General features: G+C 39.6%; 3 protein-coding genes across 3 annotated transcripts; all 3 read left to right on the forward strand.

The window, feature by feature from the left end:
- Nucleotides 1-59: 59 nt before the first annotated feature.
- kdm1b (lysine demethylase 1B) lies at nucleotides 60-12,187 on the forward strand. The gene is made up of 21 exons (XM_028035345.1): nucleotides 60-227; nucleotides 477-619; nucleotides 1,259-1,380; nucleotides 1,454-1,543; nucleotides 2,231-2,342; nucleotides 2,419-2,532; nucleotides 2,613-2,651; nucleotides 3,319-3,511; nucleotides 3,579-3,763; nucleotides 4,357-4,527; nucleotides 4,602-4,676; nucleotides 5,942-6,076; nucleotides 6,174-6,345; nucleotides 6,635-6,762; nucleotides 6,841-6,972; nucleotides 7,879-7,953; nucleotides 8,033-8,149; nucleotides 8,465-8,590; nucleotides 9,875-9,997; nucleotides 10,809-10,961; nucleotides 11,463-12,187. The coding sequence occupies exons 1-21, from the start codon at nucleotides 212-214 to the stop codon at nucleotides 11,544-11,546; spliced, it is 2,505 nt and encodes an 834-aa protein (XP_027891146.1). The 5' UTR covers nucleotides 60-211; the 3' UTR covers nucleotides 11,547-12,187.
- A 1,704-nt stretch (nucleotides 12,188-13,891) lies between these two features.
- On the forward strand, nucleotides 13,892-24,001 carry LOC114156438 (nucleolar protein dao-5-like). The gene is made up of 17 exons (XM_028036881.1): nucleotides 13,892-14,149; nucleotides 15,511-15,624; nucleotides 16,209-16,313; nucleotides 16,396-16,497; nucleotides 16,625-16,828; nucleotides 16,940-17,008; nucleotides 17,350-17,460; nucleotides 17,544-17,669; nucleotides 19,139-19,342; nucleotides 20,305-20,412; nucleotides 20,496-20,621; nucleotides 20,715-20,864; nucleotides 21,330-21,449; nucleotides 21,519-21,620; nucleotides 21,693-21,818; nucleotides 23,053-23,196; nucleotides 23,274-24,001. The coding sequence occupies exons 1-17, from the start codon at nucleotides 14,104-14,106 to the stop codon at nucleotides 23,336-23,338; spliced, it is 2,022 nt and encodes a 673-aa protein (XP_027892682.1). The 5' UTR covers nucleotides 13,892-14,103; the 3' UTR covers nucleotides 23,339-24,001.
- A 694-nt stretch (nucleotides 24,002-24,695) lies between these two features.
- Nucleotides 24,696-27,707, forward strand: rbm43 (RNA binding motif protein 43). Its single transcript, XM_028035251.1, has 2 exons — nucleotides 24,696-24,851; nucleotides 26,211-27,707. Exon 2 carries the CDS (start codon nucleotides 26,211-26,213, stop codon nucleotides 27,249-27,251), a length of 1,041 nt encoding a protein of 346 aa, XP_027891052.1. The 5' UTR covers nucleotides 24,696-24,851; the 3' UTR covers nucleotides 27,252-27,707.
- The last annotated feature ends 3 nt before the right edge of the window (nucleotides 27,708-27,710 follow it).

Consider the following 27,710-nt stretch of genomic DNA (forward strand, 5'->3'; position numbering starts at 1 on the left):
AATGTGATTTACGAGGTACTTTAAACGTAGCACCAAAACCAAGCCGAACCAAACCGCCCATTTCCTGGGCTAAACAGGAAGCAGTTTTCTGATGTCAGCTGCGCTTTTCTTTCTTCACAACAACAAAAGATAATTTAACTAATTTATTGAACCTTTTTATAAACAAACGGGCAGGTTGAGCCCTGATTTAACAGGAGTTCAGCGGGACGCCATGCTGTCGGACGCAGGTTGGTGTTACAGCTGCTAACTGCTAACATGCTAAAGTGAAAAGCTGCTGTTCGGTTCATTTAAAGAGCTTAAAATGTCCAAAGCTCAGCGCCTGCTCGCTGTTAATGACCCCAATCAGCTTGTAATCGGTTTTAAACTGTTTTTAACAGCATCTGTAATTAAAACACTCTAATCGGTCGCAGTAAAGGCCTGTTTTCTGCTCCGCTCCATTGTTCCTCTCCAACACATTTTAATGTTGCTGTCTGCAGATTACTCCGGGAACGGCTCCGGTGCTCGCAGAGCCAGGAAACGGAGCTCCGGTGAGTCCCCGGGGGACGGACAGACCCTGCGCTCCTCCGGGAGGCAGAACACGACCCGGGTGAAGCGCAGCAACAACCCTCCACCTGGACAGGTGAGCTGCAGCAGGAGGGCTGTGTTTATACCGTAAACATGTCTGCTTCGATGCTAAACTTCCATTTCATATCGAAAACTACATGTTTGTTCTTATTCATTATTTAAAGAATATATATTTGTTTTCATAATAACATATATGTAAAACGTTCTTAAATATTTTTCAGAATTTACCAGTTTACTTCAACCACAGCTGACAAAAACTCAAGTTCGGCCCATTTATTACAAAGAAAAACAAAATAACCCAAAAGTAGTCCATGCATCCATTCAAGCCTCTGCTATGACGCAGCTTCTACTCGCCAACAAAGCTGGTCGTGAATGCTAAAGCTAGTTAGCATTTCTACCCACGAGGCGGATAAACAGCTATTTTTCTGTAATAATAAGTTGTTTCTTCGCCATTAGAACATTTAGCATCTACTTCACGAGTTGATTGACAGCGCTGAGACCCTCCTCTTGGCTCAGGGCATTTCTTCAAATGGCAATAGCAGCTCAGGAAGGAGGTGGAGGAGATGATTGATATTACACTGTCACACCATGGTGACAGGTTTAACAAAAATATATTTTTTTGTAAAAATGACATACTGTAGCTTTAAATGCCATTTACATTTACTGATCTTTTATTGTCTCCTCTGGATGCCAGAGTAAAAGGAAAGCCACGGAAACAGAGGAGGAAGATGAGCAGGCTGAGAAGAAGTACAGGAAGTGTGAGAAGGCGGGATGCTCGGCCATCTACCCAGTTTGTTTTGCGAGTGCATCAGACAGGTAGTGGAGCTGAAATAAGGTGAGAGGTCAAACACTCGGATTGTCTCTAACAGAGGCTTTTCTTTTCTTTTAGGTGTGCAAAAAATGGATACACTTCTCGCTGGTACCACCTGTCATGTGGTGAACATTTTTGCAACGAGTGCTTTGATCACTCCTATAGAAGGTAAAACTACCTGCAGCTCTCACTGGAAGGATATTATGATGCAGCAAATTCAGGATAAATCAGGGGTGTCCAGGCTTCTGCCCCAGTAGCCAAAACTAGCCAATTTAAATTACTGGTGGGCTACAGAGGTCATTATATTAACAATGCAAAAATTAGTTAGATTTTTTTATTTATTTTTTACAATATTTTTTCATTTTTTAGTTTTACCTGCACAAATGTCTTTTATTTTACTTTAGTCTGTTTTTATTAAATCTGTATTCACTGCAAAAACACCAAATCCTATCAAGTATGTTGTAGTTTCTAGTTCAGATATTTTGGCTCAGTTGAAAAGAGACAAAACTAGCTTACAAGTAAATTTTCAGCAAAATATAGAAACTTGTGTTAAGTCAGTCATGTTAATGCAGGAAACTGGTCCTATAGTACACTTAATTCAAGTGTACTAAGATATTTGCACTAAAAACTACAAATACTTGGTAAAATTTTGTGTTTTTGCAATGTGTCATTAAACATCCAAAACATTAAAAAAATAAAAATTTTCTGTTTTAGAATTTAAATTTTGACAAAAAATTGTTGGCCAAATTTTTACCATTATTGACTTCTGGTGAGGGGCCGCACAAAACATTTCAAGGGCCACAAACGGCCCAGAGCCACAGTCTGGACAACCCTGGTATAAGTCTTTCTGTGCAGTCACAAGGACGGCTACGAGACGTTTGCTTCCTGGAAGAAAGTGTGGACTAGTAACGGGAAAAGCGAGCCGAGCCTTAAGGCCTTCATGGCCGACCAGCAGCTGCCGTTCTGGGTGAGCGGCCGAACGTTTCCTCCTTCACAACGGGTTTTTTTTTTTTTCATCAGTAACGTTGATGCGTTCTCTTCAGGTTCAGTGCACCAAACCGGACTGCAGGAAGTGGCGCCAGCTGACCAAGGAGATCCAGCTCACCGCCTCCCTGGCAGCAGCATACCGCTGCGGGATGAAGGTCAATAACATCAAGGTAAAGAGGAGCCGCAAAAATCAGAGTCCACCCCAGTTTTCTCCGTTTGGTCACCATGGAAACATTGTTTCTGCTCACAGATTGAAGGACCTGACCAGTGTTCCCAACCAGAGGACTTGGTAAGATGCAGAAATGTTTTTAAATCATTCATGTGTAGTAAACAAAGCACCGCTCCCTGACAAATGTAGAAACATTTCACCAAAAGTGGGAATGCTATAATGTTCTTAAAGGGACGGTTGTTCCACAATCTACTGATTAAACCCACAAATTGTTAAAATATGAATAAATAGCTGCAATTGTTTATAACTTTTTTCCAGTCAGATAAGTTTCTGTTAATATGTAAAGAAACTTTCCTCACTTTTATTCAGTATCTAATAATTATTTCATTAGTTTAGCATAAATTCTGCCTCAGAACATTTCAATGCATTAAATTAACATATTTTATAATATTGATTAAAAATCAGGGCAAATTTGCAAAAAAATTCTGATTAAAAAAATATGATTTAAAAAAAATGTATTAACTTGATCTGAGGCCCCTTAGCGCCCTCTGGTGGCCCTTTATTTAAAAAAACAGAAAGCTAAAGAGATTAAAAGTTTTTAATTAGAAAGAATGGATGCGGATAAAAAAAACTGGAGCACTTCTGGTTTAGGTATGGACTGAAGATGGTATTTTTGCCCCAGTAAATAAACATATTTGAAGTAAAGTTTGTATTTGGGTTGTTATGATGAGTTTATTTCAGGGCTTTTTGTCCATTTTGAGTGTTTCCGGCTGGTTTTTGTCTCCAGAGGGTTGCAGAGGTGAGTGAGAGCTGGTGGCACTCCATGCTGATTCTGCCTCCGCTGCTGAAGGAAAGTCCGGCCGGCGCGTTCCTCTCGGCGTATTATCCCGACTGCGTGGGGATGAGTCCGTCCGGCTCTCCCTGCAACGTCTCTGCGGCCGAGCTGCGGGCGGAGCCGTGCAGAGCCGTGCAGCCGCAGAGTAAGTTTAGGAGATGGGCCGACGTTCTGGACCGGAGCGAAGCATCATCACCTCTCCTCTCCGTCAGTTCCAGGCCTCTGTCCGTACTTCCAGCCCTTCTACCAGCCCAACGAGTGCGGCAAGGCTCTGTGTGTGCGGCCCGACATGATGGAGCTGGACGAGCTCTACGAGTTTCCAGAGTTTTCCCGGGATCCCACCATGTACCTGGCCCTGAGGAACCTCATCCTGGCCTCCTGGCACAAGAACTGCAAGGTGAGCACCAGGCGGCAGAGTGAGGCTGTGCGCCTGAAGGGGCAGTATCACATAAAATCAACTTTTTTGATCTTTCCATCAGATTTTCATGTTATTCCCTCATCAAAAACATTCCTGCAGTGTTGCTTTGATTCTTTCATGCATGTTTGAGAAATCCTTTAATCTCCATGGCAACCATTCAGCTGTGCAAAACGCCTGGTTGGACCTAGCCCCGCCTTCATGGCGCAGCTCCTCCCCTATTCAGCTCCTTCAGACTAGCCAATTAGCAAACAGCTGGTGGGACTGCTGAGCTACTTCTCAGAGCAACGCTGGTAAAAATGTTGCCAAAGGGTTAATTAAAATTCTGTTAGTCATATTTGAAATATAGAGCATTTTTATGACATCAGAAGGTAACATAGTTATTTGATTGTGTTATAAAAGGGCACTCTGTTCCTGGAAAGCTCACAGTATGATCACATGTTCTCCTTCCAGAAAAACTCAACTCTGTTTACCTTCAAAATCATTTTTATCAGTCGTTCTCCAGCCTTCATTATTAAAAATCAGAATTAGAAGCAGGAAATGATAAAATGTATTCCTCCCTGTTTTTTCTGAAGGAAGTGCTAACGGCTGAGAAGTGTGCTCAGCACATCATCGTTCGTGGTTTGGTGCGCGTGTGCTGCGTTCAGGAGCTGGACCGGGTTCTCCACTTCATGACCAGGAAGGGCCTGATCAACACCGGCGTTCTGGCCGTGAAGCAGCCTCTGCTGCCTGAACGATACCGCTCTGTGAGGATCTCTGCTTCTTCCTGTTGTTAAATCCATCATCCGATCTGGGCTCACGATGCTTTTTCTCCTTGCAGAAGAAGGTGATCGTCATCGGTGCCGGCGCCGCAGGACTGGCTGCAGCCCGGCAGCTGCAGAACTTTGGCACACAGGTAGAGATCCGGAAACCTGTGAACTTTCCCTGTCCGATCTCAACACTGTGCTCTAGACTGAAATGATTAATAGTGATTAATCGAAATAATTGTCATTAACTGGATTATAGAGTCTTTTTGCTGAAAGAGGAACACATACTGAGCAGAAATTAAGCCAAAACTGTCCAAAAAGTATTTTCATTTTGTATTAACATTGAATTAATTGAAAAACTTTGTAAATAAGCACTAGCCAAAACTCTGGTGGTATAGATATAGTTTCATCCCATTCAAACTCTGCTAAAGAAATTAATTTTCCATTAATCGTCTTGCTACAGAAGAAGTAATCGGTTAATCAAAAATAAAATAATCAGATGAGCTTTGCGTTGTCTTGATGTTCAGTCCAGCAGAAAGATCTGAGCTTTTCATGTGTAAAACGGTCAGAAGGATTTTTTAGTGCGGATGAATCCTTTGCTACAAAAGATCAAACATTCATTAATGGAATGTTGTTATTGGATTTTAGGTAATAACCTGTTTATTTTCTTATTGCTAATATTGTATAAAAAAGGCTTGAATGGAAAATTTGCATAAATTGCCATATTTTCTATGATGAATTGATTAATCGTTGGAATAATCAATTAATCAATAACTAACATTAGCTGTTAGTTGCAGCTAGGGCTGGACAATAAATCAATAAAAATGTTGATTGTAATCAACATCAACAAATAATACGTCTGATAGAATATTCGATATATAGAATGGTCACTGATCTCCGATCCAGAACCGCACGGCATTCTGGGAAATGTAGGCAGAGGAAACGCGTTGCAATCACTACAATAACTCTTAAGAATTTGAATCAATATGAGTTGCAATAACATTTAATTTCCCTTTGGAATCAATAAAGTATTTCTGAATTTGAGTTTAGCGCCTCACCCTCTATTGGCCAGCTGAGCAAAGTCGGTGCCATCAACCCACTCACTCTTTGGTTACCTAGCAACAACCAGTTGAGTAACTGGTGCAGCAGTAGTTTTAAGTTTCCCCACCGTTCCTCATAACTGCCTGTAGAGAAAACTGTTAATGAAACAGGAAAGGTCACGCCGCCAGTTTGGCTGTATGTCAGATTTACACATAAAACAAATTAAATACATTAAACAAAAAAATTAAATGCTTTTATCATCATAAGTTTTTCAGCCGCATCATCCTGCCCTATTGTTTTCCCCTGAATGATCAGTTATGTATAAAATAATCGATAGATTAATCGATAACTGCCCAAATGTTCCGGGATCCAGGTGGTTCTGCTCGAGGCCCGGGACAGAATCGGCGGTCGGGTTTGGGACGACGGCTCTCTGGGCGTCACCGTCGGCCGAGGCGCCCAGATCGTCAACGGCTGCGTGAACAACCCCATCGCTCTGATGTGTGAACAGGTTCTGCTCCAACCGTCGGTACATTCAGCTGCTGTAGCCGCTGCCGCCTCTGGGGGGCGCTGATGATGATGATGATGATGATGACTCTCTGCTGCAGATGGGCATTAGGATGCACAAGCTGGGCGAGCGCTGCGACCTCTTCCAGGAGGGCGGGCGAGCCACTGACCCGGCCATCGACAAGCGCATGGACTTCCACTTCAACGCCATCCTGGACGTGGTTTCAGACTGGAGGAACGACAAGTCGCAGAGCCAGGACGCACCACTAGGAGGTGCTGTGCACTTCTCATTAGTGGATGTATCCACACAACGACCAAAATCGGACTTTTTCATCCAAAAATATCAGATCTTTTCCAACTCCGTATCTGCAGTCTGAACGGTCATGTTGCGTTTTTTCCATCATTTATGTGAGACTTGCGTCATAATTCTGATTCTTCAGGTGTTTTGTCTTTGAATCTTTATTTTTCCAGATTTTTCTTTGTGGCGCAGGTTTTGTTGTTAATATCTAGGACATAGTTCAGAGGAGAAGACGTGTGTGTGATTGTTGTATCGTCTCCACAGAAAAGGTTCAGGAGATAAAGAAGAACTTCCTGCAGGAGTCTGGGATGCAGTTCAGTGATTTGGAGGAGAAAGTTCTTCAGTTTCATCTCAGCAACCTGGAGTTTGCCTGCGGAAGCACGTTAAACCAGGTGAGTTTCTGTGCCGCTTAACAAGCAGACGAGAGGGTGATATTGGGACATTTCTAGTGTCTTCTTGTTTCTTTGTAGGTATCGGCCCGATTCTGGGACCACAACGAGTTTTTTGCCCAGTTCTCAGGAGATCACACTCTACTAACGAAGGGTTACTCAGTTTTACTCCACAAACTGGCTGAAGGCCTCGACATCCGCACCAACTGTCCGGTACATCTCGAAGCACTAACCACTAATTCTCTTAACAAGAATCTTAGCTCTACTAACGGTAAACTGCTTAACAGGTTAACAAATTAGCAAAAACTAGCACTAAACTGCTAAGTATTTAAAAACTTAGTGAAAGATGAAAAAATAGCAGTTGCTAATACTAAACCACTAAACAAAACATTAGCAGTTGTTAATGCTGAGCCACTAAACACAGATAAAACTAACTGAAGCTAATGCCAAACTGCTAAACACAAACACATAAAAAATTAGCAGAAGCTAATCTGCTAAACATAATGACTAGAACCTGACACTAAACTGCTAAACAATAAAAAAATTACAGTAGCTAAAGCTAAACAGAAAGGAATTAGCAGAAGCTAACGCTAAGCAAATAAAATAGCTAATGGAAACTAATGCTAAACATATAAAAACAGTAGTGGAAGCTACTGCTATACACATAAAAAATATGAGCAGACAATAACGCTAAGCTGCTAAGCAAATAAAAATAGTTGAAGCTAACGCTAACTATCCATGTCCTCATCTCCTTCCACTTGACGACTGGTGTGAGACTCGCTAACAACAAAGTCGTCAGTTTCTGATTTTGCTACATATTATTATTTTAAGTTGTATGAATAGAATGACCAAAGTTCAAAACATATGATGTGACATAAAATTCATAAAGTCATGAAAATGGGGACAGTTGGATTAAAAGGCTGAAAAAGGGCAGCCATCTTGAAAAATCCATCCTGAAACTCCAGTGACTGATGGGAAAAATTAAAGCGTCTGACCTGAATTTCTATTCTTGTATTCACACACAGTTACAGTAACTTGCTGCTCTATTAGTCTGGAAATTATTAAAGATCCAAGTTTTTCCCACTTCGCCTTAATGCTGAAGTCTTGTTGTTTTTCCAGGTTCAGGCCATAGACTACTCAGCTGACGCTGTTAAAGTGACCTCCTCTAACGGATCCCAGTGGACGGCCCAGAAGGTAGCACACCTGCTGTGAAACCGGATCGTCTCCATGGCAACACGTCAGGTGTGTTTTAATGTGGACTGTCGTCCTCCAGGTCCTCGTTACGGTCCCGCTGACTCTGCTTCAGAAGAACGCCATCCGCTTCAACCCGCCGCTTCCTGAACGGAAGCTGAAGGCAATCCACAGTCTGGGAGCGGGAATCATAGAAAAGGTCATGAAAGATTTCTGTCCGGAGACGTGCAGCAGATTTCTTTTAATGTTTTAAATAAAAACAACCTGCGGAAATATAAAAATCTATTTTTAAATGATGATTTAATTTGCTAAAAGTCGACTTTACAGCCCAGAAAATGGGTTTTTCTGAATGTTCTTAGAAGTTTATCTGGACCTACGGTTGTAGGAAACCAGAACATTTAATTTATCTGAACTGTCCGCCTTCGTGTTGAGCGTTTTACTTGTGACCCACTGAGTTTGAGGCCAAACATCTGGCAGGTTTTACGGTTTCTAATGTCAGTAAATTATCCTGCAGATTGCTCTTCAGTTTCCGAACCGGTTCTGGGACTCAAAGATCCAAGGAGCGGATTATTTTGGTCACATCCCGCCGTGTCCAGACAAGAGAGGCATGTTCAGTGTCTTCTACGACCTCGATCCACAGGTTGGCACTTTACTCACTTTACGCTGTTAACTGGGTTTTATTGAACGACTTGACTGAATCGACTTATGGAAACCAGTTTTTTAATGTTAAAAACTTCAGAAGAATTCAGGTTTGATCAAGAAATAATCCCTGATTTTAAAGAGTAATTAGTCATAAAATCCTCAGTTTCTCTGCTGTAAGCAAACAGTAATTTGCAGTTTGTGCATTTAAAACTCACAAACATAATCTGGCATCAATTCTAATAAACTCTTGCTCTCCTGTATGGAAACCCAGGATGGCCAAAAAACTTGCAACGTTTTCTGCGTCTTTCACACACACAGGTCGTGTGAAAAATGTATCAAACCAAGATTATTATAGTTAACTAAAACTAACAAAATAACAAAAACTGAAATTAGGAAAACATTTTTGTTTATTGAAATAAATAAAAACAGTAATTAACAGGGAAAAACTATAAGTTAGTGGAACTATATTGGGCTTTTATAAAACTAAAATATAATGGAGTATATAATAATATCCTTCATTTTCATGTTTATGTTTCAATTTATTAGCCTTTCAAACTGATGTGATTTATTTTTTCCACCCAAGCAGTTTACTGAGCTGTTGACAAATTACGGCACTCCATAATCCTCCTAACGCTAATCTGCAAAATGGCAACAGCAAAAGTTGGGATAAAACCCCAAAGTCAGTTGGTTGTTCAACAATAATTAAATAAATTTTTTGAAAATCGTATCTTCTGTTGAGTATTTATTACCCAATCAATGTAAACATGATCACGATACTTTGACCTTGTTGAATTCTGCACCTGAAAATTAACCAAATATGAAAAGACTGTAATTAATGCTATCGCTCATAAAAACAAAGCAATATTTAACTTACAACTAATAAAAACTAGCAAACAAACTCAAGAAACTAACTGAAAGAGACAAACAAAAAGTCACAACGAAATTAAACTATAATAAAAAACTAAAAACAATTATAAACCTGGTGCAAACAGTTGTGTTCACGACTTGAAGTCAATCACAGACTTTCTGTTTAATATCAATGAAAAAGAAACGATCACAACCAGCAACTCAAAATGCTGCCCCCTAGTGGCAGAAATTACCAAACATTAAGACTGAAGAAAAAAAAAGTGTAGTTCATTTGAATGTTGAAGTTAAGCCATAGAAACATGTTTGTTTCTCATTGTAGCTGAAGATTTCCTGAGCTACAGTGAGAATATGAGCGATTGAGACTCTGCAGTTATTTAATCTGTTAAAACTGTTTTTGTGTTTTGGTGACAACCAGGGGAAACAGGCTGTGCTGATGTCCATCATGTCTGGTGACGCGGTTTCTGCCGTCGGGGACCTGGAGGACTCGGAGGTGGTCGACGAGTGCCTGAAGGTCCTGCGAGAACTTTTCACAGAGCAGGTATCGACCTTTGGCGAGCACAGCAGGAGGTCTGGACTTTGACTAGACCATCACAACAGATTAGTTGTGTTGTTTGGGGTCATTGTCCTGTGATGACCCAGTTTGCACCAAGGCAGATGTCTCTAGAATAATTTGCTCTGCAGAGGAGATGAGGCACCACTCAGTGGCTGCAAGGTGTAGAATAAGCCCAGATCACCATCCCGCCACCACCGTGTTTCACAGCTGGTCCAGAGAACGTTGTCTCTGTATTTTTGTCCTTCATCCAGGTTCAGCTCTGCTAAGCTCAGTTTGGCGGCCATTTTGTTTCTAGAAAGAAGAAGCTTTCTGATTCAATCCTACCAAGCAGCTATGCTGGTTCAGGGTCACGACCTTTGACCTGTAGCCAGCTAACTGAGGCCTGTAGAGTTTGAGATGGAGCTCTGGGGTTCTGGTCATTTCTCTGGGTTTCACCTTCTCACCTCTGACCTTGGGCTGAATTCCTTCTTGTTTCTAAGAAGTTTTCCTCTTGGAAATAATCATTTTTATGATCATCTTTACATTTTTTGATTACTATTTAATTTGTTTTTGTCTTGTTAATAATCTTTCTCTCTGGAGAATGATGAACTTCAGATGGCTTGGAGATGGCCTTTAACCTAGGGTTTACAGGCAGCAACAGCTGTTTCTCTGAAGTCATTGCTGTTTTCTTACCGTCTTGGTGTTTAAACACATGTTTGTTTCAGAGCAGCAACTGAAACTGCTTATTTTATGGAAATCAGACGGACGTTTTCTGCTTTACAGCACCTGGATGTCACTTGTTGCCATTTGTTGACAGGAAGTTCCTGATCCTCTGAATTATTTTGTGACGCGTTGGAGCAAAGACGTGTGGTCCCAGATGTCATACAGCTTCGTGAAGACAGGGGGCAGCGGAGAGGCCTACGACATCCTGGCAGAAGACGTGCAGGGAAAAGTTTTCTTTGCAGGCGAGGTAACGCTGCTTCCCTCAAAATGTTTTTTACTCTCGTAAGCAGAACTTTAACCATTATAATTTATGCTTTTTTATTGCTTTTGATCATTTTTATGCATAAATGATGTGAAGCTCAGCTTTAAATGCAATAACAAACCTAAATTCTTCTGTTGCTAATTAGCAACACCAGGCACTTAAGGAATGAACCAAACTTTTTAATCCTAAATACATTTATTCCCATGCTGCATAATCTCAACAGCTTCCAGCCTGAAATCAGTTTACCGTTACTTTTTGCCCAGTTGTAGCTTAAATTTAAGAGATATTTTTAACCAAAATGATGCATCTTTATACTAGAGTCACCGAAGAAGCTACAATCCAAAGACAACCTGCATAATTGTTATAGGAAAGGAAGATTAGTTAGATTAGATTAGATAAATAAGATTTAAAGATTAGTTATAATCCCAGAAGTTCAGGACATTTTAAAAGTTAAAACTCGTTCGCCGCATTTCTTCTTCTCCTCAGGCCACAAACCGACACTTCCCTCAGACGGTGACCGGAGCCTACCTCAGCGGCGTCAGAGAGGCCAGCAAGATGGCCGCCGTGTGACCGGACCGCCCCGCCGCTCTCTGAAGCACCAGCACCAACTCGAACCCCGTACTCACTGTGACAGCCGTCTCTGCCGCTGGTTCCGGTTCCGGTCCGGATCTGCAGCTCATTTCCACCAGCAAAATGCTGTTTATTTATGTCATTTGATGCAAACTGCAGCTCTGTAGATTCATCAGAAACACAATGAACAATGAGACTGAAATGTGGATGAACTCTCAGGCGTCCCATCATCACTGAACAGATTATTCAAAGTTTTCCCAATTGTAGAAATTTATGATCTGTAGTTTTTCTGGTCGATGTTTTATGATGAATTGTTGATTTAGTCAGAATGATTCTTCCGCAGCACTTTTGATTTAAAACTGTAAGTTTCTTACCAAGTGGACCTCAGCATTCAGAATACAGCAGACTCTTCTGTTTCTTTCTCAGGGATCTTATCAGGAAGTGCTGACCCTAAAACATCGGACGGTTTTCAATATGTGGGCATAAAAATGACGGAAATCCTTCCTGAAAAGTGACGTTTCTGAGATTTGGAGAAGTTCCTCACTTTCTCTCGATTAACTGTGACTAATGAGGATTCATGTGACTTCATGTCCTGTTTGTCTTGTTTGTGTAATAAACCGAGCTACAAACTGCCACAAAGATCAGATCTACTCCTGCTGTAACATTTACATCCTACTTTCAATTATAAAATGGAAACATACTTGAGTCACTGATTTTAAAACTTTAGCTAATCAATACCAAAAAATTGGGTTTTGATATCAAATTGGGTTTTGATAATAATCTGATAGTACTGTCAGATTACTATCAATCTGATAGTAATCAAAGATTGCACATTTGAACATTGAAACTGTACATTTCAGTATGATGCTCATTAGCAACATCAGGCATTGAAGGAAACAACCTCTTAATCAAATTCAATTCAAAAACACTTGAAATACTGAAAAGCTATTAGTGTGACTTGTTGAGTGTTTAATATGGCTAATCTCATGACATGTGCGTTTAAGAGATAAACATTCCTATTTGGACAAATGTTAAGCAGAGATAAACATTCTCCTGGCAGGGCTGTAACTTAGAGCAGCCACAAAACACTATTCTCTTGAAAGGCTTTAAATTAGCAGGCCATAAATAATATCTTCCCCTGCCGAGAGGTCGAAGGTTGGGGGTTTCCCAGGGGCTCTGAGCTGCATTTGGAGTTGAGCACAGATTTCGAATCTTGGAAACATCTGTTTAATTTCGGATACACCTTTTAAATATTGTTTGTGATAAGGCAAAGATTCAAATCTTTGGAGAAGCTGACTGCAGAGGAGCAAGATAGGTTTTGTGAAATTAACTTATAACTTTAACAACTAAAATGACTCTTGAGTTTTGTCATTAAAACTTAGGGGAAGGTTTACGGTTTTTCCAAGGTGGCTCTCTGATTGGTTGAACAACGGAACGCCTTCGTTGCATAAATTAAAATACGGAAACACCTCTTTGTATAAGATGACGTGTAAAGAGAAAGAGAGGGAGTTTTTTTTCCATCTTTTCTCCACGTGGGCGCCTTTGTCTGTCTGTGTGTTTCGTGTTTGTCTTTGTCTGTCTCTGTGTTTCGTGTTTGTCTTTGTCTGTTGTTATTTTGTGATAAAATGCATATCTCTGTACCTCTGCAGCTTTGTTAACTGATTCATGCGTTGCTTTGTATGAATTAAACTCTGTGAGCTGTGACGTCAACACGCCTTGTTTAGTTTCGTTTTACAGCTGGCCGCTGCTCGCCGAGAAGAACCCGGCTGTGTTAAGGAAGATACGAGCCAAACGTTTTGTTCAAAGTTTTAATAAATAATTCTTCCTTTACAGTTATAAATATATTTTGAATATTTTATTGATGCTGAAAATTTGAAAAAAAGACTTTGATATCGAGTCAAAATATGTTTTTAAAACATTTTAATCATTCTAATGTTTCAAATACAGCTAAATACTTTAATATGTATTTTTGACCATAGAGATGCCTAATTGTGTATCTTTATAATCTCTTTGTGTTCTGAGATCTGCTGTTTAACCGCTGAAGATTATGATACAAAGAATATTACAGACAACCCGGAGCATCCTTGTTATTAGACTGATACAACCATCCAGTCAGAGGCTTCTTTAGCGCGGTGTTGTACTGACTGCTACAGGAGATGCTTCCTAGTCGCAGCCATTAGCATCCACAACAACTCTTTGAAGAAATTTTGGTAATATGAGTTGAAACCTTAAATTTCCCTTTAAGGTTAAATAACGTATTTTTTTTAAATTGAGTTGAATTTCACGGTTTTAACTTCGATTTTGTTGCTAAGCGACGACTATAGTCCGAGTGACGCGTCATCAACACCCGCCGCCCGCCTTTTTCTGTCGGAGCTAACCGGAAGAAAACAAAGCCGTGGTTAACGTAGTATTTAGTGCGGGAACTGGCGGGTTTTAACCGTTTCCTCGGGGTTTCACAAGCCCGTGGCCGTGTGTGCTGTTTGCTGGAGCACCGCAGGGAGCGGTGGGTTTGATAAAGGCAGTAAAACCCGCCGTGATGAAGTGAGAGACCGTGAGGATGGACTGCAGCACTGCTAGCAGCATGGTGGCCCACCGATCTGCAGGTAGCCGCTTCTACTCATTACTACAGCACAAACTGGGAGGAAATCACTGCGCTTAGCTGCTCTCACCACAAAGCGGTTGCAGATATGCAGAAAATAATTTTCAGGTCGAGTGAATCCCTTGGTTTCTCATGGATTCATGAGATTCATCCATTCATCCTCCCTGCAACTGATGTGCTGCTTTAGTAAAATCCCAGCAACACTGGAGCTGAAACTCTCTGCAGACGTGCATTTGAAAATAACAATGTCTTGTTTTATGAAAATGTAATGCAAATTTTGCCGCAATCCAAACCCAGTACACATTTAGATTTCTAACAGCTTTTAAAGGACTTGGCCCAGTAATGCTGGGGGTCATTGTGACTTAGAGTCTCTGTTTCTGACCTTTGACCTGGTTAAACTCTTTGTTTTTCTAACTATAGTCTAGAAACGAGCCCGCATGGTTAACTGGGATGGATCAGTAAATTATTGCCAAATTATATAATCAACTCTTAATTAAGGTTGCACTGATTGCATTTTCAGGCCGATCACTGATTTTTAAAAAGCCTGACCTTACGATTTAAAAAAGTAATAGACACTGTGAGGTATTATAAAGTCACAATACAACTATTGAAGCAGATCCACTGTCGTCATTTGATAACTTTTTTAACTGTAATAATTATGGTTATTATTATGCCAATATGGTATAACAATATTATCGCTGATTGCAATAATTTCTGGGGCAAGTTATCACCCAGAAATATTTGTAATAATTACAGGCTTAATTAGGATCAATATGGACTTTATTAAAGAAAATGTTATTATTAATTTTATTTGCAACAGTTATGCTTTTCACCTTAAATTTTTCTAGACAATAAATTTTCCCAGAAGTTATTACGATAAATGATAATATAATGGTAATGGCATAATAATGCAAGAACACATAGTCAAAGATCAATAAACTTTACATTTCAATCAAATTTAACACTGGAAGACATTTTAAATATCCCAGAACAGAAACAGCAAATAAAATGAATTATAAAATCTCTGGAAACAAAACTATCCTAAAAAAAAAGCTGGTTGAGACTAAAACACCAGAGAGAGAAAAAACATGAATCATGCAAATGGAAATTATTGAGCTTGTTTTAATTTATCAGGCGATTTATTGATTTATTGATTAATGCGACAAGCCTGGCAACAAATGTGTCTCAATAAATGTAAAAATTGCTAAAAAATGCATCTATTTCTGTGCATCATTTTAAAACAAACTACTGAAAAAACCTAATTTGATGGTACTCTTACTTATTACAATTTACATTTGAATACTACAGTTGTATTTTAATAATTGTAATGTAAATTAACAGTAATTTTCCTGATTAACCAATCAGGGAAGGAAAGCAGCTCTGATGAAGAGGAGTTCGTCCCGCTGTCGAAGCTCCTCATGAGGCCGCAGAACGACGACAAGAAGTCATGTGACAACGCCAACTCAAAGAAGAGCGGAGGTGACAAAACACTTTATTTAAAGCAGGGGTGTTCAAAGTGTGGTCCGGGGGCCGTCTGGGGCCGTTGGAGTGATTTTGTGGGTCCTCCAAATGAAATGAAAGAATGATACAACTTTGTCCTGTCCATCACAGGTACAAACTCAAACTGCTTATTTTTAATCAGCGTAAAATTATTACCAACATAATTTTCTCACAATAGAAAATTTTAAGCACAACATAAAGTATTTATCTTTTTATAAACGTTTTTTTATAATGAGTAGCATTATAAAAATATGTAGAGACTTTTACTGAAAAACTGCTGTACATAATTTATTAAACCTTTTCAGTTTTGGATTTACTATCAATTACATTACGTTTATGCAAAAAAGCAACAAAATTAAACAGCTTTAATTGCTTGATTTTGCTTACATTTTTCCATTCTTATTATTTTTTAGGCTGTGAGTTACTTCAGAATCTTTCCATATCTTTATTTTTTTATATATCTATATTTTTGATTTTGGGCCATGTGATAAAAAGTTTGGACACCCCTGCTTTAACGAGAACAGGTTTCAGTTCGGATTTTTTAACGTTGGATTATTTTCCAGCTTCGGATAATTCATCAGACGATGAGCCGCCAAAAAAACCAGCAGCGAAGGAGAAAAAGGAAACTTGTCCTGCCAAATCTGAGGCCTCAGAGGACAGAAACTCCGGTAACTTCGCCTCTCATCCTGTTTCTGCAGCTCAGCTTCCGGAGGCCGGAGTGAATATTTATTTGACTTTTTTTCTCCTCAGATTCCAACGCAGCTGACGAATCCGATAACGAGCCTCAGGTGAAAACATCCAAACCTTCAGCCAGAGCAGCGAAGAAGAAACCAGTCAGCAGGAAGAAGAATGGTGGGATCACTTTCTGTCGGCGCTGCTTTGTTTCGGATCGTTGTCTTGATGAAAACGTCCACATGATCATTCCTCCACCGCCGTGCCTCATGGATGAGTTCTTTAGTGCTAATTTTTCTGTCTTTAGCTTCAGATGATTCCTCTGATGACGAGTCGCTACAAGAGAAGAAGAAACCTGCAGCAAAAGACAAAAAGGATTCTTCTCCTCCCAAATCTGACGCCTCAGAGGACAGGAAGTCAGCCGACGACTCCGATAACGAGCCGCCGGTGAAAACCTCCAAACCTTCAGCCAGATCAGCGAAGAAGAAACCAGCAGGCAGGAAGAAGAAAGGTGGGGAAACTTTTCTACATTGTTTCAGATCACTGTCATGTTTTTATAAGCTAAAAAATCCCAAAGCATCATACCTCCACCTCCTAACCTCACCAATTTTTCTGACTTTAGCTTCAGATGACTCCTCAGACGACGAGTCTCTAAAAGAGAAGAGGAAACCAGCAGGCAGGAAGAAGAAAGGTGGGAAAACTGATAAATCAGACGTTGCTTTTGAAATGTGCTTTAGCAGAATAAATTAGAAAAATAAATGGTTATTTTCGGACTCATTTTGCAAGAAGCAGAGGTTATCCGCCATGTTTGCTTAAAGGCACAAAGCTACTGCTGCAAACTGCAGAGCGACTTTCTGGAGAAAAACATTTTTATTAAACACTTTAAGACAAAAAACAAGAGGAAATCATCAAAATTATCTGTCAACGAAGAAAATAATGGATTGTGACTGTAAGCTGCTCAGGTGCTGTGGCAAGCCATCATTCCTCCACCACCGTGCTTTAGTTACGTTCTGTTTGAATCGTTTCTTGTAGCATCAGACGACTCCGACGACGAGCCACTAACCAAGAAGAAGAAAGCAGCAGCGAGAGAAAAAAAGGAATCTTCTCCTCCCAAATCTGACGAGTCAGAGGACAGAAACTCTGGTGATTTTTCACACATCCTCGTGTTTCTGCAGCTCAGATCCCTGAGGCTGCTGGGAATATTTATCTGTCTTTTGTTTCCTCAGATTCAAACGCAGATGATGACTCTGACTACGAGCCTCAGGTGAAAACCTCTAAACCTTCACCCAGAGCAGCGAAGAAGAAGCAAACCCCAGGGAGGAAGAAGAAACCAGCAGGCAGGAAGAAGAAAGGTGGGATTACTGTCTATCTTCTTCTATTGCTGCTGCTTCCCATGTTGGCAGCTGTCTGGGACGATTTCTCTGCAGCTTAATCCTCTTTTATTAGGTTATTTTTACATTTCTTTTTTTTATATTTATTTTCTTTTTGTTGACATTCATATAAAGTATATTGGTGCATCTGCTTTGGTTCAATTATTTTCTTACACTCAATACATACAATATATTCTGCTTTTTTATTTCATGTTTTTATTTTAAACATGTTTGAATACAAAAGTAGTAACTTTCATGAACAAACTATATTATTTGCATAAAATGTAGAACTTTTAATGCATGTAAGATATTTTTGTTCACTGAATGCGTTTCTCTATGAAAATCTTCCATTTAGCGGAGCTAACATATCACACATTATTACAGGCTTTGTCATTTTTCCTCAGTGACGATACAAACTCAATCTGGAAGGTTTACACATAAACCTGCAGATCTAACTATAATAAATCTGACTCTATTAACCTAAAATATGGCAGAACCAACTCAAAATACAAGAGACTAGAGGTTAGCTGCTAAGCTAGCGGGAAAGCTAACATGTTACAACAGTTATTTCACTCCCAAAATTAGTTAGCACTAGTTAGTGCTGTTCTATATAGATCAGCACTAACTAGTTCTACATACAACTAGTTAGTGCTGTAATAAATTTTGTATGATTAAATCTTCATGGGAATCATATATGCTTGACGGACGTTATCAAACTTTAATCAAAGAATATGACGGACTGCTTACATCTTGTTTGCTTCTTCATGTATCGCAACCAACGGTTTCACGAGAATCACTGCCACCCTGTGGTCTAATTAGGTATTACACCTCCATGCAATACAACTCCAGTCCTCCAGTCGCTGTCCTGCAGGTTTTAGATCTGCCACAGAATGAAACGGCTTCATTACCTCCTCCTGGTGTAGATCGGTTCTCCAGAGCCTTAATGACCTAATTATCATATTCAGGTGGTGCAGCAGAGGCTCATCTAAAAGTTTCAGGACAGCGACTGGAGGACTGGAGTTTGACGCCTCTGTTTTAAAGTGAATTTTTATTGTTAAATTATCAATAAAACAAAATAATGTTATTAAATGTTGCATTCATATATATTAATGGACATTCAAAGACATAACTTAGAAATAAAATAAATATACATAAAATATCTAATTAATCATAAATTTTATGACCATCTCCATGTTGAAGACTTTGCCTTTAGGCTATGACATCTTTACTTTTATCACTGAGAATACCTCACACAAGAACAGTGCAATTAACAGTGTGCTAATGTGTTTAGATAATTCTTTTTAATGATTGAAAGTTCCTTCAATTTGATTCTGCACTTAGTTTTTGCCATAAAACTTTAAAATCTTGGCTTCACCTTTCTTCTATGAAGACATTATGGGTTCTGTTTGTGTTTAGTGCTGAGTTTTCTATCTTCATATCATTTCTCGTAGCTTCAGATGATTCATCGGATGACGAGTCGCTACAAGAGAAGAAGAAACCAGCAGCAAAAGACAAAAAGGATTCTTCTCCACCCAGATCTGACGCCTCGGAGGACAGGAAGTCAGCCGACGACTCCGAGAACGAGCCGCCGGTGAAAACCTCCAAACCTGCAGCCAGATCAGCGAAGAAGAAACCAGCAGGCAGGAAGAAGAAAGGTGGGATTTCTTCTTCTTCTACTTCACCCTCTTTACTTTGTTCTTCACTTTCATCTTTTTTGCTTTCCTCTTCTACACCTTCTTTTTTCTTCTTTGCTTTTGTCTTTGTTGCTAAATTTGTTTTCACTTTCTTCTTTGTTTTACTTTTTTCTTTCCTTCTCTTCTTCTGCTCTGCTGTAAATGTTTATTTGTATAAATTATCTCTGATTGAGATTTTCCAACCATTTTTTGATGTGTCACATTACTTCCGTATTGTTTTGTAAAAATATGTGAGGCGGTTAAAAAAAATGGTTATAAAAACACAAAACCAGAAAATAACTAAGAGCCTTAAAGTGAGAAGGTTGACTTGAACAGGTGAGTTTTGAGTTGTACTTTGAAGGTCAGAGGAAGAACAAGGGGAACGGCAGAAGATCAGACGGATGAGCGGCGGCCGGGTTACGAACCGCCTTCAACGTAAACGACAGGATTTCAAATTGAATCGTGAATGAAGTCGGAAGTTGTTGTAAAATTGGAGTGATGTGGTGAAACGAGGCCGATTTGATGCTGATGTGAGCAGCTGAGTTTTCACACCCTGCACTGCGCAGCCGCAGCGTTTATATGTGCAGCATTTCAATCCACCAGTGGCCTGGACTTTGACTAGACCAGATCAGCATCCAGGCTTTTCTCTAGGTTCTTGTCTTTCAAATCATTTTCTTCTTTGTTTTAAATCTTGTTTTTAGTTTGAATTTCATTTTTCAGGTTTCATTTTCAGTTTTAAGTTCTTTTATAGTTTTAGTTTATTTTTTCAGTTTTAAATATTTTGTTTCAGTTTCATTATTTTCCATTTTATATATAATTTTTGTTTAAAATCCTTTTTCTTCAGTTAAAATGATTTTTTTCAGTTAAATATTTTTCCTGTTTCATGTTGTTAGTTTTATTTTGACAGTTTTTGTTTAGTTCTGATTTTCCTCTGAATCCTCCAGACGCCTCCGAAGACGACGAGCCACTAACCAAGAAGAAGAAAGCAGCAGCGCGAGAAAAAAAGGAATCTTCTCCTCCCAGATCTGACGAGTCAGAGGACAGAAACTCTGGTGATTTTTCACACATCCTCGTGTTTCTGCAGCTCGGCTCCCTGAGGCTGCTGGGAATATTTATCTGTCTTTTGTTTCCTCAGATTCTGAGGCAGCTGGTGACTCTGACTACGATCATCAGGTGAAAACCTCCAAGCCTCCAGGCAGATCAGCGAAGAAGAAGAAAACCCCGGGGAGGAAGAAGCAGCCAGCAGGCAGGAAGAAGAAAGGTGGGATTACTTTCTATCTTTCCGGTTGTTTCCTCATCCTGATGAATAAAGCGGTGAGATAAAACGCAGCGGTTGTTTTCTTTTCCGCCACAGCGCCGTCAGAGCGCGACGAAAGCTCCGACGACGAGCCGTTAACCAAAGTTGCTCAGAAACTTCCTGCGAAGAGGAAGAGGAAACCCGTCCAGCTGTTCTCTAAATCCTCTCCGGCTGTGAAGTCCAAGAGGAACGCCTCCAAGAAGAGCGGTGAGCCCAAATCTGCCTTTCCAAAATGTTCTCTTCCTAATTCAAAATATCAAATTCAGCTTCAAATCTTTTTCTCAGTTTTAAAAGTTTTTCTTTTTCAGTTTCAGATCTTTTTTTGTTTCAATTTTTTATTCTGTTTGAAATCTATTTTTAGTTTGAAATCATTTTGTCTCAAATCTCTTTTCCTGTTTTTGTTTTAATTTTTAATCATTTTATTAGTTTCAAATCTTTGATTAATTTTTAGTTTCAGATCTTTAGTTTTGGTTTTAAATCTCAACTCTTCCTCTTTAAAAATGCTTCCCTCTAAATTTAAACTAATAAATTCATTTCATCTGAGTTTCTTTATCTTTGTATATTATGTATCTACACATAACCTGCATCTTAACTCAAGTCGAGCAAATCTCAATCTCGTTGTAATCTGTTGATGACAATGACAAATAAATCTTATCTTAACTTGTTTTTAAGTGAACTACGCTGAGACGTCGAGCGAACACAGCTCTGATGACGAGCGGCTGCTTGTGACCAAGAAGACGACAAACGATTCATCAAGGAGAGCGACGGCTTCAAAACGAAAATCCCTGAAAGGTGATCCGGTTGCCGGTTCGATTCCCTCTGCGATCAGTTCGGCCGCTAACCTGCCGGTTTGTTTTTCAGACGCTTCGTCTTCCGACGGCGACGGCTCTCCCCGGCGGAAACCGGGTCGGAAATCCACGAAGAGCAAGAGGCCGCGAGGAAGACCGCCGAAGAAGTCCTCAGGTTGTGCAGCAGCAGATGCAGGCTAAACGCTGCCAATCACTCGTCTTAACGTTTGCTGCTTTTCCCTGGCAGGAAACTGGGATGATGACGACAGCTCAGATGACGAAGCTGCGGCGAGTCGCTCCAACTGGAGAACAAAGAGCAGAACAAAAGCTTCGACCCGGAAACGGAGGAATCAGAAGCAGAAAACATGGAAAGGTAAAAACAGCTTCACTGGGATGAAAGTGGAAATTTTGAAATCACTTTCAAATGATTTAGTAAACGGCAGATCTAAATTTCTCTGGTTGTCTTGATTTCTGTGGATTCAGCAAATATTTTGTGAATCGTCAGATTCACAAAATATTCTTATTTGTTTCCGGATAAAAGAGCAAACGTTGGATTTAAGCAACATTTTTCTTGTGATATTCTGTTGGTTTCTGGGATAATGTTTCATGTTGCAGCATTTATTTTACTGACGCTGGAAATGATCCCAGATTTTAAAACAAAATGTGGCACAAAAAGGCTGAAAAAGTCCAGCTTCAGTCACCAAGTTCCCTGAAAACCTCAAATAAATCTCAGGAATAAAGTCATTTGAAAAACACATTTAGTTTTGTACCTGCAGTTTAATAAAAGTAATCCAATTTTATGGAGCTAAATTGGAGCCATAATTTTTATTCAAAATGAAATTGGATCTGAAAAGATTTTGAAACAGTTTCATAGTTTTTATGGTTTGAAATCTTTTTTTTTCAGCTTCAAATGTTTTTTCCACTTTCAAATTTATTTTTTTGGTTTAAATATTTTGTTTTGTTAATTTTTCTTCCTACTCTTTTTTTGTTCAAATCTTTTTTCACTTTATTTCAGTTCCAGATGTTTTTAATGTTTTATTTTTTTCATTAAAAAATATTTTATTTGTCTCTGAAATTTTTCCTCCTGTTTCCAGAAAACATGTTTTGAATGAACTGAAGAAACAATTTATCTGCACACGATGTGATCAAACTGTGCTACGTTTTTCTGACACTACAGTTTAGGTCAGTTAGAAATCAGCAGTTTGAACTGAATCATGACTTTAATGCTTTCCCTCATTCTGAGAAAGCACGCGGTGACAGTGGAGAGGGACAACTGGAGAGGAATCCTGCAACGGCTCCAGATCAGCATGAGCGGCCACCGGCTGAGGGAAAGAAGGAACCAGGCGTACTTTCTATAGAGCAACAGCAGAGAATAAAGCTAGACGCCGAAATAACAGCAAATAATGCAAAGTGGAGAGTAGCAGGAGAAAGTAGCAGGGTTGGAAGCCCACACAGCTACAGAGATAGCTCAGGTATTTCAGGTAAAGTAAAGCTTTAGGCCCGAGCACTCGACCCTGTGGTACTCCAATGTGTGTAAAGAAAGATCGTTTATAGCTGACAGAAGTGTCGTTTGTTCCCTCCTGGTCATGGTGGTGTTTTGGTTTCAGACGTACCGAGCAGCATTTCAGACGAGGAGGCTGCCATCCAAACAGCCAAACACGCAGAAGTGACCAGGAAGGTGAAAGTGGCTCTGAAGAGGTGTGACGCTGAAGACAAAGAGTCCGCTGCAGCCGCCACAAAACCCACAGCAGGTGAACCTTCACGCCGTCCGCCATTAAACCTGCAGCCAGCTAATGAGGGCGCTAACGGTTTGGTTCTTTCTCCACAGAAGAAGAAAAGACCGAAGAGAAATCGACAGCAGAAAACCCAGAAAAATCCTCTGAGGAGGAATAAGAGACAAAACTTTCCCTGAAAACTAGTTAGTCCTGAACTCATCTGTAGGCTTTTATACATTTTGTTTCATGTTTTTTAGGTTTGGGACCAACTTTTCCAGGTTCCAGAAATGTTTCAGTTTTCTTATTTGTGGCTGTTTGCCTGAAGTTCTTCTTCTGGTTTTTAGAAAATGTTTTTGACCGTGTTGTGAGTCGTCGTCCACTCTGCATGCAGGTACACACACCTAGTTTTAGGATTTTCTTTTTATATCAGTAGGAAATTAGGTGAAATCCCTTGTTTAGTGTCATAATAAAATTATTTAACCACCTCCTATAAAAAAGGTTTCCCAAAGTATTTCACGTTTAGGGAAGGAAATTGGATTTCTAAACATTTTTTATACTTTAAAAGAACTTTGGCAGTATGAATTACTGAATTATGTGATGTTTTGGGTGTAAACGGATTTTAAAAAGAGTTTTCTCTCTTTTTTGGAGGAGAAATGATGATGATGGAAATTATAACTTTGTTTTTCTTTTTTTTTCACAATGATCTGCGGTATGCTATAATATTTGTCCCGTTTAAGAAAAATGTTTCATGTTTAAAATATACCTAGTGGTGTGTTCTTTGATGTTCAAATGTGCAGGTTTTATGTATGTTAATATTAAAATTTGCTACATTATTTGAAAATGAGTCTTTATTCATTTTCAATTTCAAGAATTAAACAAAATGTTTGGAATGATTTTTAGAGATAATTGCTACTGCAGTGTTATGACAGCATTTCTGCATAAAAACAGGATGAACTCATTGTTTGCTCATTTGTTATAATTATGTATCTTAATGTTGACTTGAATTATCTATTTGTGCTTTTATTTATTGTTAAGTCAAACATTTGATATTCCACTGCTGCCAGATGTTTACACTAATCAGTGGGATGAAAAAAAATCCTGAATTTACTGATTTGCACAGAAAATCAAAATATTTTACAAAAATTATTTTTTGTTAAACTATTATCTTTTTTACACATCAATAAGGGATCAGAAAAAATAAATATTTTTCAGAGAGCAAATATTAAAAAAAGAGCAAGAATTAAACTATTACGAACATAAACATAAAATTAAATAAATATTTGAGTGAAATTGGCTTTTAAATGTGTTTAAATTAATTGTTGTGGGGGTCAGCAGTAGTGTAGTGACCTCTAGCGGCGGAGCTCGGAATTCACGAGCGATTTTCGTCTTTTTAATCCATAAAATATATATTTTTAAGGAAAATGAATACATTTAATTATTTTTAAGTATTAAGTTTTAACTTTAAAGGCATATAAGGATCTGAAATAATAAAGTTTATTGTAGGATTTTGTTTACTTTCTCCATGGATTTGAGAAGCGAGGCTCTGAAACCACGTCCGCATTTCACGCTGCTGGTTTTGGGTTTGTGGTGGAACCGGTCTGAGTCGGATATGACGTCAGCAGTTTCGTTTTCGTCCCGCTGTCCAGTCGCCCAGGAGTGGAACAATGAAGTAACGAGAAGTAAAATTTACAGTAAGTTTCTGCTTCTCCAGATGTTTCAGCTCTCAGTCTAAATGCTAAAGCTGTTAGCATTCAGACTGAATTACACAGGAATAAATAATATTACCGTCTGTTTGTCACGTCTGTGGGAAATATTTGTATGTTTTTATTGTGTCTATAGATATGCACAACATTTTAAATTCCTATATTTAAGGTTCTTCCTGGTCGGTTTCTGAGTTTTTGGTCCAGAAAGAACCAAACACACAAACAGCTGACAGGTAGTTTCACTTTCTTTGACTCGTTCAGACTGAAGGAAATAAACAAAACATGTTGATATAAAATATGAGAAAAGTCAAAAACAAGCTGAGAGTGAAAAGCAGATTATTCAGGGATTAATTACCTGGTCACGTGATCACCTCAGTTTGTTCAGGTGTGTGTGTGGGTGTGTGTGTTTGTGTGTGTGTGTGTGTGTGTGTGGTAAAATAAATTAGTACGGGTTTCCAAGTGAGACAAAATTCCCAAATCACGTCCTGATCCGACTTTTTCCCTGCAGTTTTTATCAGCAGATTTACTGGAAAGTGATCAGATTTATCTGATCGCTGCCATTAATTTATAGATTTCAGCTCTGAGAAAATGAAAAGTTGTCCTGCAGAACCAGAACAGCGTGACGAAGCAGGATCAAAGTTTGTTTCTTATCTCCAGGATTACAGCTGGGAGGGAACCACTCAGTTTATTGTCCCTGAGTTAAACTCTAGTCGGTCTTATGGGGCAGCAGCCCAGGGCCACATGTATCCTGGGGTGGGGCGTCCATCCCAAACAGATTTATTTTGTGTAAACTCTGCATGTTTGTAAACATTTCACCTCATATTAATGCATCTTTTGCTACAAATGATCAAACGTTCACTAAAGAAATTATGTTGCTGCAATAAAATGTTGTTTTTTTTAAAAAAAAAGGAATTTAATTATTTATTTCAATCTTTTAACGTATTTGCAAAGTTTCATTACAAACTTTATGTGGTTGAAAGAAAAATCTGCAGAATTACATTTTCTTAATTAATCATCAGAATAATTGATAGAATAATTATTTAATATTCAGAATAACCAAAAGAATAATCAATTAATCAATAGAATAATCGATTAATCATTGGGATAATCAGCATAATTAAGCATCAGGATAGTCAGTCATTACAATAATGCATTAATCATCAATAATCATTAGAATAATCAAATAATCAGCAGAATAACAAACAGAAAAATTGATTAGTCAGCAGAATAATCAATGGCACAACCGATTAACCTAGAGGATAATCAATCAATCGTCAGGATAATTGATTTCTAAACTAATCGTTAGTTGCAGCCATAAACTGAATGTTTTTTTGTTTGTTTCTGTAGATGGATTTCTGGGTCGAGGCCACGGTTCTCATCGACCGGTTCCAGGATGAGCAGAAGGTCCGGCGGCTCCTCCAGTCCTACAACTTTAAGGTGACGGATCTGGAGCGAGGTCGGGTCCAGGTAGCGGGTTGGTTCCGTAACCTCGAAGCAGTGAAGGCCCATTTGGAGCAGCTCATGGAGGCGACGCCGCGCTCCTCCTCGGATCTGCCGCCCGCTTCCTCCGGAGCGATTTCAAAGCAAAGCAGGAATTACGCAGATCCAGGTTCCGTACGGAGACGTTCGGCCTCTCTGGGCCCCAGAACCTCCTCCGGTCCAAAGCACCAGGCGCCGGATTATCGGACTCCAGGTGAGGAGATTGTGATCAACTCCGATGTCTACATGTACGCCAAGCGGTTCAGGAAACAGCAGCTGGACGACCTCCTGACCCAGCGAGACGTCCGACATAACGTGAAGGCAGAGGAAGAAAGCACCATCATCACCCTGCAGGGTCCAGACTCCGGGTCGGTGTTCGCAGACCTGCAGCTCCTCCTGGGCGGCCTGTGCAGAACCCTCCGGACCCAGGAAGTCCTTCTGTCGGACCTCAGCGCCGAAGGAAAACGCCTTCTAGGCCGAATCCGAGAAAACAACAAATCCTTGAATTCAGTTCTGGTGTGTGAGAAGAACGACCGACTCCACCTGGTCGGCCCGTCCAAAGAGAGCTACGACCTGAAGCAGAGCCTTCAGGGAGGCCCGGTCGACCAATCAGGAGCCAGAGGACGGACGGCCAATCGGACCAGGGGAGAAAGGAGCAGATCGGTCCCAACCAGGAGTCAGAGAAGTCCAGCGGCTGGCGGGGAGTTTTCCTCATGGAGGGGCGGCGGACAGGAAGCGCCAAGAGGACGAAGTCTCTCGGAGTCCCGCGCAAAACATGAAGAAGAAAAACTCAGAAGAAAAGAGAACCATGTTCAGACTGCAGAAGGCCGAAACAGCGGCGCTTTCATTCGGTCTTTTGGAAAAACTGTAAGACGCTGGTTTAACAAAAAGGGAAAAAAGGACAAATAATCATTTCTACAAATACCTGAATCAACCTTGCACTGAAATAATCTCAATTCCTATTTCAGGATAATTATTAAATATCCTGGAACGTTTTGCAATAAGACATGAAATGAATGTAGCTAGGTTAAACTGCAGGAATCAAAATTTGATCAGTTTTTAAAATAATTTTAGGGCTGCAACTAGCAATTATTTTAGTAATCAAATAATATAAACAAAATGCACAAACTTTTTATCTTTTTTATACAACTTAAGAAATTCATTAAAAGATGCAATAAAAAGAACAAATTAAATTCTTTTTTCAGAATCAGGCGAAGCTAAAACTACTTGAGTTCTGTGTGAAAGAAGGTTTTTCATCTTACAAGCAAAATTTATATAAATTTTTGTTTAGTTTTGGTTTCATTTCTGCTCTGACTCTGTTGTTGTTTCAGCAAATTTCCTTTTTTAACTTCAGTTAATGATGAATCA

Source organism: Xiphophorus couchianus, chromosome 13 (assembly GCF_001444195.1).
Source record: "Xiphophorus couchianus chromosome 13, X_couchianus-1.0, whole genome shotgun sequence".
In the NCBI taxonomy this organism is placed as follows: Eukaryota; Metazoa; Chordata; class Actinopteri; order Cyprinodontiformes; family Poeciliidae; genus Xiphophorus; species Xiphophorus couchianus.